Source organism: Ambystoma mexicanum, chromosome 9 (genome assembly GCF_040938575.1).
Source record: "Ambystoma mexicanum isolate Mex_15411 chromosome 9, UKY_AmexF1_1, whole genome shotgun sequence".
Classification (NCBI taxonomy): domain Eukaryota; kingdom Metazoa; phylum Chordata; class Amphibia; order Caudata; family Ambystomatidae; genus Ambystoma; species Ambystoma mexicanum.
The window spans coordinates 960,432,267-960,449,086 of record NC_090931.1 but is presented as its reverse complement, the minus strand read 5'-3'; the positions used below and the strand labels follow the sequence as shown (position 1 = coordinate 960,449,086).

The 16,820-nt window shown below is 47.6% G+C and overlaps 1 protein-coding gene across 3 annotated transcripts in view; it reads right to left on the bottom strand.

Moving 5' to 3' along the window:
• Positions 1-3,672: 3,672 nt before the first annotated feature.
• KLHL23 (kelch like family member 23) overlaps positions 3,673-16,820 on the bottom strand; it is a 221,494-nt gene continuing 208,346 nt past the window's right edge. For all 3 annotated transcript variants that reach the window (XM_069616171.1, XM_069616169.1, XM_069616170.1), the window contains exon 4: positions 3,673-5,088. In XM_069616171.1, coding sequence (XP_069472272.1) covers positions 4,778-5,088 — 311 coding nt within the window. In that variant the 3' untranslated portion in view covers positions 3,673-4,777. The remainder of the gene's footprint in view (positions 5,089-16,820) is intronic.

The window sequence follows — 16,820 nt, the reverse complement described above, 5'->3', positions numbered from 1 at the left end:
GCATCTCGTATGGTCCAAGCAGCCAAAGAAAAATGCTTGCAAAAAGCATGACGAATGGCCCAAGGGGTGGCAATACTCATTCCCTAGCCAGGGACGGACATGTCTCTGAAAAGCTACTGATTCTGCCTATGTTCGGGTGGATTGTTCATGAAATCTCTGTGGAATTAAAACACCTTGATGCACACAGGAATAAGATGTGTAGGGGACAATCTTTCTCGATATGATGGGTTTAGCTATTTTTGCGCCAGGACAATGACCAGCATGAATGAGAAAACATAATATGTAGTTCTAAATGGTCTAGTTTTCTCAACATAGAATTTCAATGCCCTTGAAACATCCAGGTTCTGCAGCACCTTCTCAACTGGTTAAGCGTGCATTATAGGATGGAAGACTCAAAGAATGATGTCTTGATTCAAATGAAAGTCAGAAAGGACTTTAGGCATGAAAGAGGGAAGTGTAGGAAGTAGCACTCTGTGCCTGTGGAATATGACGTAGGGCTCCATTGAAGAAAGGGACTGCAGTTTGCAAATGTTATTGCCACAAGAAAGGTGTCTTCCAAGACAACAAGGTCAGATCACATGAAGCCATAGGCTACACAAGTGTGTGCATTATAGAGCCTAAAATCAGGTATGCATCAGTACCTGCAGTATCGTGCTTTCAGAAATCAATGAGACTCCCTGTCCCAGCTAAGTAGGGAGGATGTAACATCATCCAAGGTTGACAATAAAGGATTAACTTCCTTTTCAATCGCCCCACTTTTATATTACTTCCGAGTTGCCTCTTTCCTTTATGTGATATGATGTCCAAGTTACCATTAGCGATTCCAAGGTGAATGCAGGCTACATTTTCAGGTGCCAAGCTCTCATGTTCTGCAATGGCAGGGAAAGGTGGAAACTGCACCCCCTTTGGCTGGACAATGAGATCTGACAATGAGAGGGAGCTCCAGGAACCTGCCGTTTGAGAACTGCAAAAGATATGAATACCAGATCTGGTGAGGCCAGGTTGAGACCACCAGGAACAGAGAGGAGTTGAGCGACAATTTGAACTTCTGAAACGTCCTCAGAGTCAGAGGAGTCGGAGTAAAGACAAAGAGGCCAAGGTCAGGCCAATCGAAGAGGGGAGCATGTCCCAGAGATGTTAGGCCTGAGCCAAGGCAGGACCATGGTGGTGACACTGAGCGTTCTCGTGTTAGGCAAATACATCTATATGCAGATGGCCCTAGAGTTGGATGATTCTCAGGGAAGTAGATGACCCCAGGGTTGCCGTGGCATTGCTTTAGTGTCAATTGATACTGTAGTGCCCAATCCCAAATCTCCACCCTTTTGTTGTTAAGAGTGGGACTGCTTAGAAGAGGGAGCGGTAGCGGAAGAGGGCTCTGGTATCATTAGGGAGGATTCTAAAGCCTGCTCAGTCTGTTCTAGACAGGGCTTGCTTACCACAGAAGGGTCACCCATTGTAAGCCTAGGGGAGCCTTAAGAACAACCGGCCCCAATGTCCCGGTGCCAGGACCCTGCGGGGGAAGTGACGTTGATGTCAGGAAATGCAGAGTCTGCCAGACCAGAACACATGGTTACAGGGGATTCATTACGCAAGGGCTATCCTCCATGATATGATATGATATGATATGATACAGCATTTATAACGCGACTATACACAAGTGTTCCAAGGCACAAATGGCAACTTGGTGACTTTATCAGATAGGAATAGGTCGCCCAGTACCACGGAAATTGCAGTCCAAGAACTGGAGGCTTTCCCTTCTAGAGTTACTTATCTGCATGTCCAGAAAGCCCGCCCCCCTCCTAAATCGGATGGATTAGGGTTCCTGCGTGGAGGAGAATGCCTTACACTGGTATCAAAAGATACTGCCAGATGTGGCACCCTCCGTGGTACTGAACCCCCCTTGCTTACGTCTGCCAGAAACCTTTCAAAAATGAGACAGCTGCCTCTATAATTGATCCTTTTTTGGACATGAGTTGGAGCCTTGTCCTCAAGGACCAAGTACAGCAGAAAGCACAGTTGCCTCAACGAATGGACGGCTCAATGAATTACATCCGCAGAAAATGCCCAGCACAACCAATACATTTCTTGAAGCAGTGATCAGCATGCAGTGTGAGAGTGTCATTTGCAGAGCCGCTAGAGTGGCAGCTAAACAAAATAATTATTTTGAAGACCAAATGGAAAAGGAGTTTTTGAGAGAAACAAACTCAGTGCAACAGAGTGTCAAAGGCAGCGACAAGTCATCAAGGCTGCCAGAAAAGGGCAGGAACGAGCTACAGAACAATTCTTGACCTCCCGGATAAGTGGAAAAAACTGGAACAAAGGGTGCCTGTTGGACGCTGTATTTACAGAGGGCAGGGCCCGCGAGAAAGCTATGCAGAACACTTAGTCCATTCTAAAAGCTTTAAAGTGACAGCACATCTTTTAGAAATACTATTGGCAGTATAGACCAAGCAGCGTTGGAAATACAGAGAGCAGGACGATAGAGAACACGTCATAAGTTGAAGGGCACAGTACATACAGGCAGAGCCCATCAGGTTTCCCTGCAACAGTGTAAACAATGAGGAGTGCACTGTATAAAGTAAGATATTTCAGTGTTGCTTAATACTGACAGCACAGTTTGCTGAGGCCCAAATTGGATGTGTAAGTTTGTGTTCCAATGCTTTACACTAAGGACAGCAGGTGGCGACCTCACTTTAAATTGAGCAATTCTCGTTAAGGTCAGATATGTTGCATATGGCAGTGGCATATTTAATTGTCTTCGTTTTTTAAAGAGGGCTCCATAGTCTCTGCTTTGTTACGTCTCGCAGCTGCAGGCGCTTTGTAGGATCCTCACTGGTAATTTCACACACCAAGGAGGGACGTTTTTTGAGGTTCTATTTGTAACTTCTGTTTGGTCAGCGGCCTACAGGTTCACTAAATCTCCCTATCAGAAAGTCTGTCTATCCCTGCCCCAAGTGGTATTCTGCTCCTAGCTGGCACTGATGTGTGATCTACTTATCTAGGAAAGAGGCTAAAAACCCGACACTGGGGGAGTGTGTTTCAATTTATTTCTCCCTCTTTGGTGTGTTTCATAAAAAGCAGAATCCTCTGCATAAATTGTAAAAAATGATTTTCTATCCCTGGCATTTACTAATCTGAATGTCCAGGGGGTTCAGGGACTCAGCCTGAACACTTATGGTCTACCGGTTTCAGCGGATTATGCAATAGTCTAATCGCTTTCTCCAGGACCAAAACAACCTAAAGTTGTCTGTAATATCTAAAAGACAGAAGTTTAATTCATCTTCTTCTTTTTTTGCGCTCGAAGAAAGGAAACGACTTCTGGCCCAAAAACAGGTAGTTTTGGTCCTGACGAAAGCAGTTAGACTGTTATATAATCCGCTGAAACAGGTAGACCATAACTTGTCAGGCTGATGCCCTGAAGTGAATGCCAGGGATAGAAAATCATTGCATGCAACTTATGCAGGGGATTCTACTTTGTATGAGACACATCAAAGAGGGGGAAATAAATTGAAACACACTCCCCCAGTGTCGGACTTTTTAGTAAACCAGTAGTGGATGAAAAGTAGTGAGCTTCTTATCTTTCCTCTTTCCTAGATAGGTGGCACATCAGTGCCAGCTAGGACCAGAATACTACTTGGTACAGAGATAGACAGACTTTCTGATAGGGTGCTTTAGCAAGCTGTAGGTCCCTGGCCAAACAGAAGTTGCAAATAGAACCTCAAAAACATCCCTCCTTGTTGTGTGATATTATGTTGCGCATTGGGTGGAGGTTGCTGGTCCTTGGGCCCTCACCATTGTGTTTCGTGGATCCTCATAGTAGCCAGAGGACCCTGCATATATGGTATGCTCCTACACCTTCTACAGAAGCCCTGGACTAAGAATCAAGCTCAAAAGTGAAGTTTGTGTTTACTTTTTTAGCGGGGGGGCTTGTTTTCAAAGCCCCAGGGAGTTGAGAACGAGCCAAAGGCCTGTTAATTGTCCTCCACATACAGAACTGCGCACGCCTCCTATCAGCACCCTGTACTGGAATGCCCTGGACACCTTCAGAGCCCTCTAAATAAACCGTTTGCTTTGTTACTTTCTTCTTACTGGACACAAGCAGCAAATTAACAAAAATATTAACCTTAACTACAATCAGAGTTTAGTGCCCCTCCTTATGCCAACGCAGCAACACTCCTGCCCCTCATCACCTGATTTACACTGCCCACAGTATAAAAGAAAATGCACCTTCAAAAGTGAAGATTTGTTTTTGGGGGGGCTGCTTCCTCCTTAGCCACACTGTACCTGCAACCCAAACAAGCCCCCATCCACAGCAGCCTACTGCGGAAATACCTGTATTCCATGTGGCCTGTCCGCTACAGTCAAATCAAGCCTTGCGAATGATCAGGAGAGCTTTGATAACACCTAGTGCAAAAGGCCAGCTATACTTGGCTTTGTTCAGTGTTTAAGGCCATGAACCACATGCCAAGACCCCTCTTGTCCAAACTTGTTAGTAGCTCACTTTCCTTCCTTCCCTCTTCCCATGTCTAATTAGTATTCTCAAGACTAGTCTCTGTTGTAAAATGTTTAAGTGGCCTTGATCATACTTAAATTTCCACACCACAGTTACGTCATCAAGAGGCAAATGTTGTATGCATGAGTTTGACGCAACAGCGGTACACACATTCCCAAAATGTATAGCTCCAAAAATGTCTCGATCGCGCATTCACGGTCACGTTCGGCCTGTTCTGGGCACGATTGCTTCCTTATCCACTGTTAGTTGTCTTAAGCCATTCCATTACACACTGTATACACAAACACAGCCATGTGAACGCATGGCACTGGGGAGGTTGCCCACAATTTCCCAGGTGCCCTGCTCGGGATTGTACTTCTCGATACTTTGCAGGTAGGTTCCTTTGGAGTAGGAGTACCCTCCTGTCACGTAGATAAATCCGTTCATGACCACAGCGCCACATTCCATCCTTCTCTCTATCGTGGGAGCCATCTCACTCCATTCATTCTTCTCTGGATCATAACAGCCAGTCGTCGTAGTCTGCCCGCCCACAAGGTAAAGCTTGCTTTGCAGAGGAATTGAACACAATCCATATTCTGAAGGTAAACAAGAGAAAAACGTGACAAACAAGAAGATACAATCATGAAACTGTAGCAAAACCAAATCTCACGTGGCTTTATGTAAAACACTTTGAAAGTATTGATTATTCCTGGCAAGTCATTGCTGCCCTGCTCCGTTCCCCAGAAGAATAGTGCCACTAGAAAACCCCACCCCTAGGGACTTGTACATAACGTAGTGCCAAAGGACAGCAGGTTTTAGATAGATTATTGAAGTTCAGTTGCAAACTCGCTGGAACTCTAAGGTACCACTCCTGGCCCAAACTGTTCTATAGCCTCATGGACCGAGTGAGGGCTGTTATTTGCCTTGGCCATAAGTTAAGAAGGGCCATTATCTTGAGCGATAATGACCCATCCTGAGGGCTATTAGTAGCGAAAGTGGTAGTAGCAATGCACGTTTTGAAGTTTTGATGGTGAAGTAGAAAATGTAACTTTAACAGTGAACAAAGCACATACATAAAGTGAGTTCATGAATTACATGTGGCGTTATGTTGTAGTATTTAAATAACTTGGTTGTCTATATATGCATTTTAATTGCAAACTTGGATGAACTGAAACAGATTTAACATGCAAATGTATTAGGTGCCATGTAAAAGTAAACGGTTTCTCTGTAAGAAAGTGAGAGCTTTTCCCCATGTTTTAGCTTACTCTTTTGTGTGTTAAATAGGATGTTGCACCAAACAAAAATGTCCTCTCAAGGAGGTAGTGTATTGTTGAAAGAAATCTTACCTGGAAATTGCATTGTTGTTTCCCTGTCTGCTTTTGAAGATAGAATATTCAGAGGGAAGTCGATACCAGTAGTTATTGACTGCACTCTAAACATTCCTATTGGCTGAGAGGAGGTCAACAACACTCTACATGTGCTAATGTGCCTTGTGCTCAGTCCCCTTTCTCTTAGGAACACACGCCTCATTAGTATTAACTCTGAGAAATCCATAGTTTCAACTGTCACCTTTCATGTGCAACTTCCTCAAAGGGGCAGAAGGCTGCCTTCATTTATACGGCCACACAACTCCAAGGTCACTTCCAATATCCTTTTTATGTCTTCTAGGAGTATTTTATTCATTGTAATACTAGGAGGGGGGGGCATTTTCAAAATAGTGGGAAAGGGCAGGCAATGTGTGACTTACATGCATTCATTCCCTTCCAGGCATTTCTGTGTTTGCACTATGAAGTGCAATAAATGCATACAAATCAGAGCAAGTGCAAAGGAGTGTAAGTGCCTCCTGCCATGTACCCATGGTGGGAGGCGTTTAACAGGATTCCTATGGAATCTGCCTGCTTCATTCCATTGAATCCTACGCATTAACGCCAGCATCAAAATCAGATTCTGGCCTTAATGCATGACCATTTGGGCAGGGGGAGCGAAATGGGCATGCAGAAACATAGGTAAAGTTAAAGTAGTAACATAATGTTCTTAATACAGGTGAGGAGTGATGGAAATCATTTACATGCTTGTATCCCAGGCTACCATGTAGTATAACGGTTTACATTTGGCTAGTGTCTTATAATGGCAAGGCCCGCTTGGTGACTCTGCCTTGCTGCAAATGCCACAGTGTAAGGAACTGGAGTTTCTTCCTATGACGCCCAGGGTCCCTAAGGAGGCGAACAACGCTACTCTGTTGAACCGCGAGGAGTGGTCTAGTCTTTTCACATAGCAACTGGACTCCCAGGATGTTATCTGATAAAGACAATTCTCATCTGCAGCGTTATGCTGAGATGCGCTGCATCTTTTGGCTCCATTCCGGTTGCATTGGCGCGGTCCTGTGAGTACTTGCTTATTTTTCTCCGCCCTGCACACCTGAGAGTGCCCTTTGTAGTCTTGTTGTGTTCCCCTTCCATCCTATCCTGACTCTGCAGTGCTGCTTCAAACCTGCAATTAAAGCCTGGTGCTATCCCACCTGGTATTTGCACGCTTTTTGTTCTTCCTCTGTGCAATTTTGCTCATTTGCTCTATGAAGCGCCAAAAAAAGTCTCAAACCTGACGAGAACAGGTTAACACTTTTTTTTGCGCTTCGTGGTGCAAACAGTCTGAATGACTTCCAAAACGGACACTTGCTGGAGGCCTTTAGGATTAATTTGTATGGACTGTGCTTACTTTTAGCAGGTGCTAAAAACAGACGGATTCCATAGGTATTCTACTAATTAACTTCAGCATGCAAATTGCATGCTGGCGTTAATGCATGCTTTTTTTCTGGGCAGAAACGTTAATTGTGCTCTGTGCTCCTGCTCCACCTACCAAAATAACGAAAAGGCAACCTGCAACGAAAACAAGTGCAAAACTTGGCATAAACCCTTTAGGGCAGGATTTTACTCATGCTTTTGCACTTTGTGCTGGTGTGGGGGTTTGTGTGTGCAATTTCAGAAAATCCGGACCTTACAGGTGATACAAAAGGGACATGATCTCGGGAGCAATACGCATACTGCTAGTAATGCTTTAGTGCTGGGTGTTTCTGTTGGCTACACCAGCCAGGAGTGCTTGCTAGCACTGGAGTATGAAACTACTGTGTGCACCATGTATTGTAGACGGTTGGTGACATCAGTGTGTTTGCTGGCAGGCAGTGTTGGATCATTACTGAGAGGTCACAGCACTGTGACCTCCACTTGACACTCTGAGCCATACTTATTCATGAGTTTGCTGAATGCACTCAGGCCTGTGCGTTTGGTTGTACTGAGGCTGGTCATAGGTTTGTTGTCAGGGCCGGCCTTAGGGTAGGGCGGGCCGGGCGACCGCCAAGGGTGCCATTCTCCCCAATACGTCATTGCCCCCTGCCACCCCAGCTCGGGGGAGTCTTTCAAGGGCTCCCCCGAGCTGGCATAGTGGGAGAAGGTGCGGCAGACGCCCTTTTGTTTTTAAATGCACCAGCATCGGCGGGCATCAGCAACCTATTCAGATGATTACCTCCCCGCTCCGACACGAGAGGGAGGCGGTTTTCATTGGAAGAGGGCGCTCATGCATTAGCATGAGCGCCCCCTTCCATTGATTAACTCCCGGCCAGGCGGCGGAGCGGAGGGTTTGAAAAAAAAATTGGCACTCTTGCCCCCCCTGCTCCCCCCCTGCCCTCCCTCCCCTGTTGACCAGGGGCGTGCGGAGAGCTTGGGCGCCAATTCGCCTAGGGCGCTGCTGCCGCTTAGGCCGGCCCTGTTTGTTGTGGTCGCAGTATATGTATTGATTGATTTTTGCAAGCATTCTGGGTTGCACTTCTATGCTTTACCTTACTTTGCCTTACAGCGTGTTATCCCGTGTCCTTCTCTGTCCTTGCTTGTCCCTTTGTCCTTAGCTTGCTGCTCCATTGTTCCACGCTAGGCGAACATCTTGCATTTGGGCGGGCATTTAAATGCAATGCAGTGTTTGGTCTGCTATGTTCTGCTTTCTCTAGAGCATTTCCAAGGTCATGCTCATGTCCTTAACTTTTCTAGCGTCTCAGTGGCTTGGTTTTGTGCCCGTGGTCACATTTAATTATGATTTAACATGCATTCTTTGTGCGGTTCGCCGTGGGGTCACCTTTTCATTCTAAACTGTTTGAATGCAAAATAAACACGCCGGATCTTACTGGTCGGCCCTAAATGCGAGCAAGCTAGTAGCAGTCAATATCCGGCGAGATCCTGCTGTTACTGAAAAGTATTCTTTTCCCGTGTTTACACACAATGAACAGGGTGTTCATGATGGCGTTACTCTGTTGCCAACCCTAAGAACAGGCCAAGTTAATCTCAGTGTTCTTTCCGCACTGCCAGCCCCATTCTATCACACACCAGCCTTCTACCCCCCTCGCCTTCACGCGCCCTGTTCCTCTGGGCCTTGCTTCTAGGGCTCGCCTCTTCTCCCCTGATGCGGAACAGCTGACTCGCGCCAGTGCTGATACCGCCCATCTCCTCGTGCCACTAATCCAGGAAACTATTTGGCACGGGTGTGGCAAGGATGTTTCCCGTTAAAACTCTATCGCCATTGTGCTCTGAAAAGGGAGAGGGAGCGCTGTGTTCAGGTACTGGAGAGGCAACTGTTGGTTTCGGTAGAGGCACAGCACCAAAGGTCTCCCCCCGCCCCCTTCCTCTCAAGCATCAGCCAAAGCCATATCCTCTCCACGCAGTAAAATAAAGCAGCATTCGCTAGATACACATAGTGCTGGACTGGCCTATGAGGAACTCTGGAGATTTCTCACTAGGCCTCTGCACCCTGGGCCTCTTTTGTGTGGTAACCTATTTTAGTTCTACATTTTCTCATAGGAAAAGGGTTGGTGTTGTATAATCCCTGTAATGACAGGCCTTAGACAGAATTGTTGCAGGTGACGTCCCTTTATTCAGGAGTAACATCAGGATAAATCTGCATCATTATTTATGGGCTACAAAAAGGACAACAGGCCCTTGAACTAACATGCAACAGATATGAGTCTGTAATGTCTCTCTTGAAGCTTGGAAGCTGCTGATATGGAGGAGCGCACAGGAGCTGATGTTCCTCTGTGCCTCTCCGCTCTAGTCTGCCGCGCGCGAAGCGCGGGGGCCGCACTTCCGCCTTCGACCGAGATCTCGCGAGACCGGGAGGTCTCGCGATATCTCTACACACTTCCCTCTGATAATGCAAAAACAGTTCATTGCAGGACATAGTCATTGTATCACACTGGTCTTCTGTGTTCCCTTTGCGGCCGGTCACCTCTCTCACTATGAGCATCCTGCTTCTGGTCATCTTCTCGCTCTACTGTGGGTGCATCTGCTTCAAACTCATTTTCTTCAACTTCTCTTCTATCTGTCTCCGGCGCTCGTTCTATCTCTCATTGTCCATTACTCCTTCGGTTTCGGGTCTTTCATGGGTCTTTTCTCTCTCTTGCCTCTTTTCAAACATGGCTACTCTCTCCATGTTCCATGTGCGCCCATCTTCGGTGCGGACGTGGTTGGTTCCTCTGTGAATCACCTACGGGTCTGCTGAAGCACGAGTCTGCTGAACCTTGAGCCCGTCATTTGATCCTTGGTCGGTAGCTGTATTTTGATCCAATCTCCTTTTACGTCTGACCCTTGTTTTGTCCTTCTTCTTCTGTCGCTCCACCTTTTCATGCGTGCCTTTCTGTTCTCTATTCTCCACACCACTTCCGACATGTCTACTTCTTCGTCTTCTCTTACTCTGGCCAGCCATGGTGGCACTAGCGTGGAGGCTGCTCTCCTCCCTCTCAACATGCGAAAAGGGGAGATTTGGGTGATCCCATTGGGAGTTAGTCTGTGAGCTGGGATGGCCTCTTTTGTCGTTTTGAGGGCGTCCATTCCCGAGGCAGTCGCTAATTGGATGGCTCCCTTGATAAACCCGTTGGCCCTCTCTACAAGCCCATTGGCTTGGGGATGATACAGTGCTGCTTTCTTCTGGTGTATGTTATGCTTCTTCAGGAACAGTTCCATGTCTCTGGATATTAGTTGTACCCCGTTGTCTGTTACTAACTCATTGGGGAGGCCTTCCCTCTGGAAGATGGAAGTGAGGACTTCTATTACGGTGGCAGTCGTGATGTTGGGGAAAAACTCGGCCTCGGCCCACTTCGATAAGTAGTCCACTAGCACTATGCCGTACCGATGTTCGGGCGCCATCGCTTCCAACGGTCCTATAAAGTCCAGGCCCACTTTTGACCATACCGCTTCGGGGGTTTCTGTGGGAATCATGGGCGCCTGTCTGATCTTCAGGCGCTTATCACTGTTGAGACACTCATGGTATCTCTCAATCATGGTGCGGATCTCCTGATCCATGGACGGCCACCAGTAGGCTTTCCTCACTCTGCGACGTGTCATGGTGTTCCCCAAATGGCCAGCATGGGCTCGGCACAGGATGGTTTTCCTCATGCCTGTGGGCGGAATTACTTGGTCTGTTTTCATAATTATGCCGTCGGCTTCCGAGACCTAATCTGCCACTCTCCAATAAGGTCTCATTCCTTCTGGCACTGCCCTTTCATCTGGCCACACATTCTTGATCCATTCTCTAATTCTCACCATGATGGGGTCTTTTCCGTCTTCTTCCATCCAGTGTTTCTCGCTGAGTTCCAGGTAGTCTGGCACCTTGAGGTCTCTAATGGATGCTACAATGCATTCTTCTTGCAAGAAGGTGGTGACATTGTCCTTGCCTTCTGGCAATCTTGACATGCAGTCTGCCTGCCAATTCTTCCATCCCGAGATGTGTTGCACCTCGAAGGTGTATTCTTGCAGTTTAGCTGCTATGCGTGCTAATCTGGGCGTTGACACTTTGGTGCCGCCTGGGCTGAGCATGTGGATGAGGGGTTTGTGCTCGGTGACTAACTTGAACCTTGTGCCCCACACATATGTGCTGAAATGTTCCACAGCCCATGCACACGCCAGCATCTCCTTCTCGATGGTGGAGTAGTTTTGTTCAGCTGACGATAGGGCTTTCGAGGCGAATGCTACCACGTGTTCCGTGCCACCGTTTTTCTGGGTAAGGACAGCACCTAATCCATATGCGCTGGCGTCTGTAGTGATGACCGTACTCCAATCTGGGTTGAACGGTTGCAAGCACGGCGCTTCTACTATGTGTCTTTTTATGCTTTCGACCGCTTTCTTCTGGGCTTCTTGCCACGTGTACTCTGACCCTTTTTTGAGAAGCTCACGGAGCAGCGCAGAGGTTTCGGAGAATTTGGGGATGAATTTTGCATAATACTCCGCCAGCCCGAGGAATGATCTCACTTCGTCTTTGTTGGTGGGTTCAGGAGCTTTAATTATAGCCTGCAGCAAATTTTGATTGGGACTTATACCATGTTCTGATATCTTGTACCCTAGATACTCAACATCTTTTGCCTTGAATACGCATTTTTCATACCTTAATCTTACTCCCGCTTCTTGAAGTTTGGTAAGAAATGTTTTCAAGGTGACATTGTCCGTCTGCTCATCCCTTGCGTATACAAGGATGTCATCCTGGAAGTAGGACACGTTCTTGACGTTCCACAATAGAGCATCCATCATGCGTTGAAACGCCGAGGCTGCGGATGATAAGCCAAACGGCATCTTTGTGAATTGATACATCCCAAACGGGGTGATGAAAGCGGTGAGTGGCTTGGACTCCTTGTGTAGTTGTATTTGATGGTAGGCATTCCTCATGTCCAACTTCGAGAACACTTTGGCTTCCTTCATCATGAGGATTAACTAATTGATGCTCGGCAATGGGTAGCTGTCTGCGATTACCTCCAGGTTTAGGCTACGGAGATCAATGCATACCCTTAGCTCTTGTGAATTCTGTTTCTTTATGAGTACTACTGGACTCAGCCACTCTGATGCTTCAATTTCTTCGATGGAGCCTTCTTTCCTCATTCTGCCCAATTGGCTTCTGAGTGTGTCTCTTGCAGTTGCCGGTACGGGTCTTACTCTGTGTTTGACCAGGACTGCGTTGGTTTTGAGTAATATTTTGTGGACGAAGCCCTTGATGTGTCCTGGTTCTTCCGAAAATAGTTTTGGATAATCACTTTTCGCTACTGGCGCTCCTCTCAAACTGACTGACAGTACCTGATCCTCTGTGCTGGGGTCCAGCTTAATTTTCAGTTTTGTCTGGTCGTCCCACCCTAGTACCGCTGGGCCTTCTTGACTAAAGTAAACTTTTGTGGTAGTCTCTCTTCCTTTGAACTCTACTTTCCCTTTGATGTAGCCCAGCAGGTCTACTGATGCACCGCCAAAAACCGTGGGCTTGTGCCGCGTGCTGAGGACTTGGACCGTCTCTGTTCCCATCATCTCTTTGTTCGTGCGCAGGTGTATTATGGTGGGATCAGAGCCCGAGTCGGCCATGACTCTTGTTTCCAACCCATTGATTTTGATTGCGCAACGGGGCTTTTCTCTTCTGGCCCGTGGGCTGTTCACCCTTATGACGGTAGGTCTCCCTTCATCTTCCGAGGACGATTCCCTCTCAGTATAGTGTTCAGCGTTGACGCTCGTGACTTTTTTGTTGCGCCATTGGCACAGGATTGAGAAGTGTCCAATCTTTTTGCACACTGACCACTCCTTGTCCCTTGCTGGGCACTCTTTATCAAAAGCTAAGTGCTTCGTACTGGTGCACCTGTGGCATTTCAACGGTTCTTTCTTCACCCATTTCCCTTCTCTCGCGTCAAGGACCGGCCTCTCCTTCTTTGGGTGGAAAGCCACCGACTGTACCTCAGCTGGGCTGTGACCGCTTGCAAATTCTTTCCTTCTACCTTCTGTCTCTTCGACTGCTCTCGCTATTTCGATAGCTTATTCCAGCTGTAGTTCCTTCTCCAGGATGAACTTTTCTTGCACCTTCCTGCTGTTGGTATGAACCACCAGCATGTCGCAGATCAGACTCTCCGCTTTGTTACCAAAGTTGCATAGCGCCGCCAATTCGCGCCGTTTGTTAATATAATCATCTACTGGTTCCGACGCCTCCTGTTTGTGGCTATAAAACCGTATCCTGTGTAGGACGGTATTCTCCTTGCTAGCAAACCTCTTGACAATTCTTCTTATGGCTTCCTTGAACACGTCATCGTTGTCGCCGGCTACTGGCTCTGGGGTGAGACTCTCGAACACCCTTTGTCCTTCGACGCCCAGGGCATTCAGTAACATCGCCCTGCATCTCGCTGCTGAGTAGCCCGCCCCACCCAAGGCCTCCACGTACGTTGTGAATAAGGGTTGCCATTGTGGCCACGGAATGGCAGGCCTACCTGGAGTTTGCAGGAAGGGTGGTGGTGGTGTCGCTCCTTGCATGGCAACCCGTGGGTTTTAGTGGTGATCCTCGTCACCAATTATGTTGTATAATCCCTGTAATGACAGGCCTGACACAGAATTGTTGCAGGTGACGTCCCTTTATTCAGGAGTAACATCAGGATAAATCTGCATCATTATTTATGGGCTACAAAAAGGGCAACAGGCCCTTGAACTAACATGCAACAGATATGAGTCTGTAATGTCTCTCTTGAAGCTTGGAAGCTGCTGATATGGAGGAGCGCACAGGAGCTGATGTTGCTCAGTGCCTCTCCGCTCCAGTCTGCCGCGCGTGAAGCACGGGGGCTGCACTTCCGCCTTCGGCCAAGATCTTGCGATATCGCTACAGTTGGGCTTGCTGAAAATGTGTAATATGGGGCCACTTTCAAAGTTATTTCCAGGGCTTTTCGTTCACAGTCCACCCCTGATTGCACACCCCAAAATACAGCAGTAGAGCCAGATGCCATCTTGCCAGGCGTGTTTCCTGAATGCTGATAAAAGTTAAGCACGTGCTAATATGCGATGCTCTGTAGCTAGCCGAATGCACACCCAGCTGGCTAATAGTAAACCAATCACCTCCACGTTTTACCACCTGTTATGATTTACTATTTCATTGGACAGTGGGTGAGGGCAGGGTCTCTGGGGGCAAGGGAACTCACCCGCTACATAGTGCTACCTCTGTGGGTGCTCAATGGGGCATCCCCTAGAGTCCATACTGCCAACTTAGACCCTGCCAGTAGGCAGCTTGGAAATGCCCCCACAAGGGAAAGGCTTTCCAGCTGGATAACCAGGATTTGCATTCCATGGACAATACTCTGCATTTCTCTGCATCAGAGCCCCAGCTGATAGATACCAATAGTGCAGAACTGCGTAGACAGACTGTCGATGGAAATCAGAGGAAGCCTGCTGCATGATGACTTTAGCTCAGATTCAGGAGGCACTGCAGCTGGATGACCTGATGTGCTTAGAGGGTTTCTAGGACATGTATTTCCACATTCCAATCCAGGAGGAGCACGGGAAATGTCTGCACGCTCCCATAGACAGGGTCCATTACCAATATTAAGTGCTTGACATCCACTCGTGAAGCAGGAGAAACTGTCACCATGAACATTAGAGGCCGGCAGCACTGGGGAACTTGGAGGACAGCTCTGGGCATGGAGCCATTGCCGTGCCATTCCCAATGCATGGACAGCAAAAGCGGGAGGGTGCCCTTCTTCTTCTTTCTGAAAGATTTTATTAATCAGCAGTGATTATTTGATACCAAGGTTTGAGCCTCATTACTCCATCCTCTCGGGTTGTGAGTGTGTAGTCGTGGGTTGGATTTCTTCATGCTATGTGTGGACATGTCACAGTAAGACTGGTTTCACAGGGTCTTCGCCGCAATGGGCTGTGGGTAGCGGTCAAAAGGGTTTGCAGTGTTGGCAGTGAGTCTCCTGATCAGAATGTTCCCATTCTGATCCAGTCCTTGGCAGAAGTTCTTGCTCAGCTTCACTAGATGTTCATCCAAAGCGGGAGTCTGGGCGCTGCAGCTACATAGTGCAGCAGAAGGGGAACACTCGCTGGCAGGCATGGGAACTGATCTGTGGGGCCACAACGCAGCCATGATGCCTCCATCTTACGCAAAGATATTGGGAGGTGTCTTAAAGCCCTCAGCCTGCAGATCCCGAATCAATCAAACATGTTCAACACTGCACTGAAGTAGATCCACAACATGCAAGGATAATGGAAAGAGGAGAGAAAACACGTGATGGGGATATGGGACCTAGAAGCCCTGAACAATCATTTGACCCAGAGGTAAAAGGGAAAAGTGCTCACCAACCCCAAACATTATTAAGGCACTTCGGACAGATGAAGCAATATAAAAGGAGACCGAAGGAGGTCAGCACTGAGAGAGATAGGAAGGCCTGCCAGAGAGTAGGTGTGGTAAGCAAAACAGAGAGAGAAGGAGAGACGAACAGGTAACTGAGCGTGATATCCCAAGTTCCGTGGAAGGTAAAGCAGCAAGGAGATCTTGCTGCAAGGAGCCTGATGTGGGCTATAGCCCAGAGCCTGGCAAGGGTCAGACTTTATTAAGAAGCCGGAATACTGCTAGCCTAGTGAGGACATAGCCATGAACTTTGTGGACACCATTAACCAACAGAACCAGACAAAGGATCATCATTATCCCGCGTGGGGCTATAACCTACACTCTGTCGAAGAACCAGCAACCATAACAAACCAGAGAACGAGTGGCCTCCTGGGGGCTGAAACCTACGCCCTGGCAGGAACCAGATCAACAGGAGCATATCAGAACCTTTAGTAGGCTCAAGCCCAGGAGGGTGACACTTGCCTGGTGGGTCAGAATAACTTTAGTCTGATCCTGTACACTGAAATCCTGCTGGTAAATGTTGTGGGTATCCCCTAGAGGGCAATCATACATTCTGGCTGGTAGATGTGGTTTGTATCTACATCTATGATGCTTAGAAAGGTGACCCAAGATCAGAGGACAACCTGCTCTACACCAGGGGTCATCACCAAGATTATGAAACAAGCGTGTGGGGGTGGGAGGCTTAAACACACTGAAACTTTGAGTGAACTGAAGGAAGCAAGTGTGGTAGAGTGCCCCCAAACCTAGGCTGTTCTATGTAGGCAATGGACTGGGACTGAAGATCCTAAAAGTATAAACCCTTGCACATGTTGCATTGATCCTCCATCCTGACACGTTAGCTAGAGGTTCCCCCTTATGTTACACAGTGCCATATCCCTGAAGTGTGGATTGACAAGGAAGAACATTGACATCTCATGCAGAGAATCAGGAGCCGTTCAAGACACCTCTTTGAACTCATTTCCCCGCATTGACATTTCATTCTATCCTCTTCTGTCCACCTTTCGTTATTAAAGCCAAGCAGACCATCCCTTTTTATTATGCCTCCTTCCCCCAGGCACTCATCCAACTGTTGGGAAGGGAGCATGCTCCTCCTGCACCACCAAGCGCTTCAGAATAAGGCACAGGCCGCCCCAGCTATGGTGAGACTCCAGGGGGAAGGAGG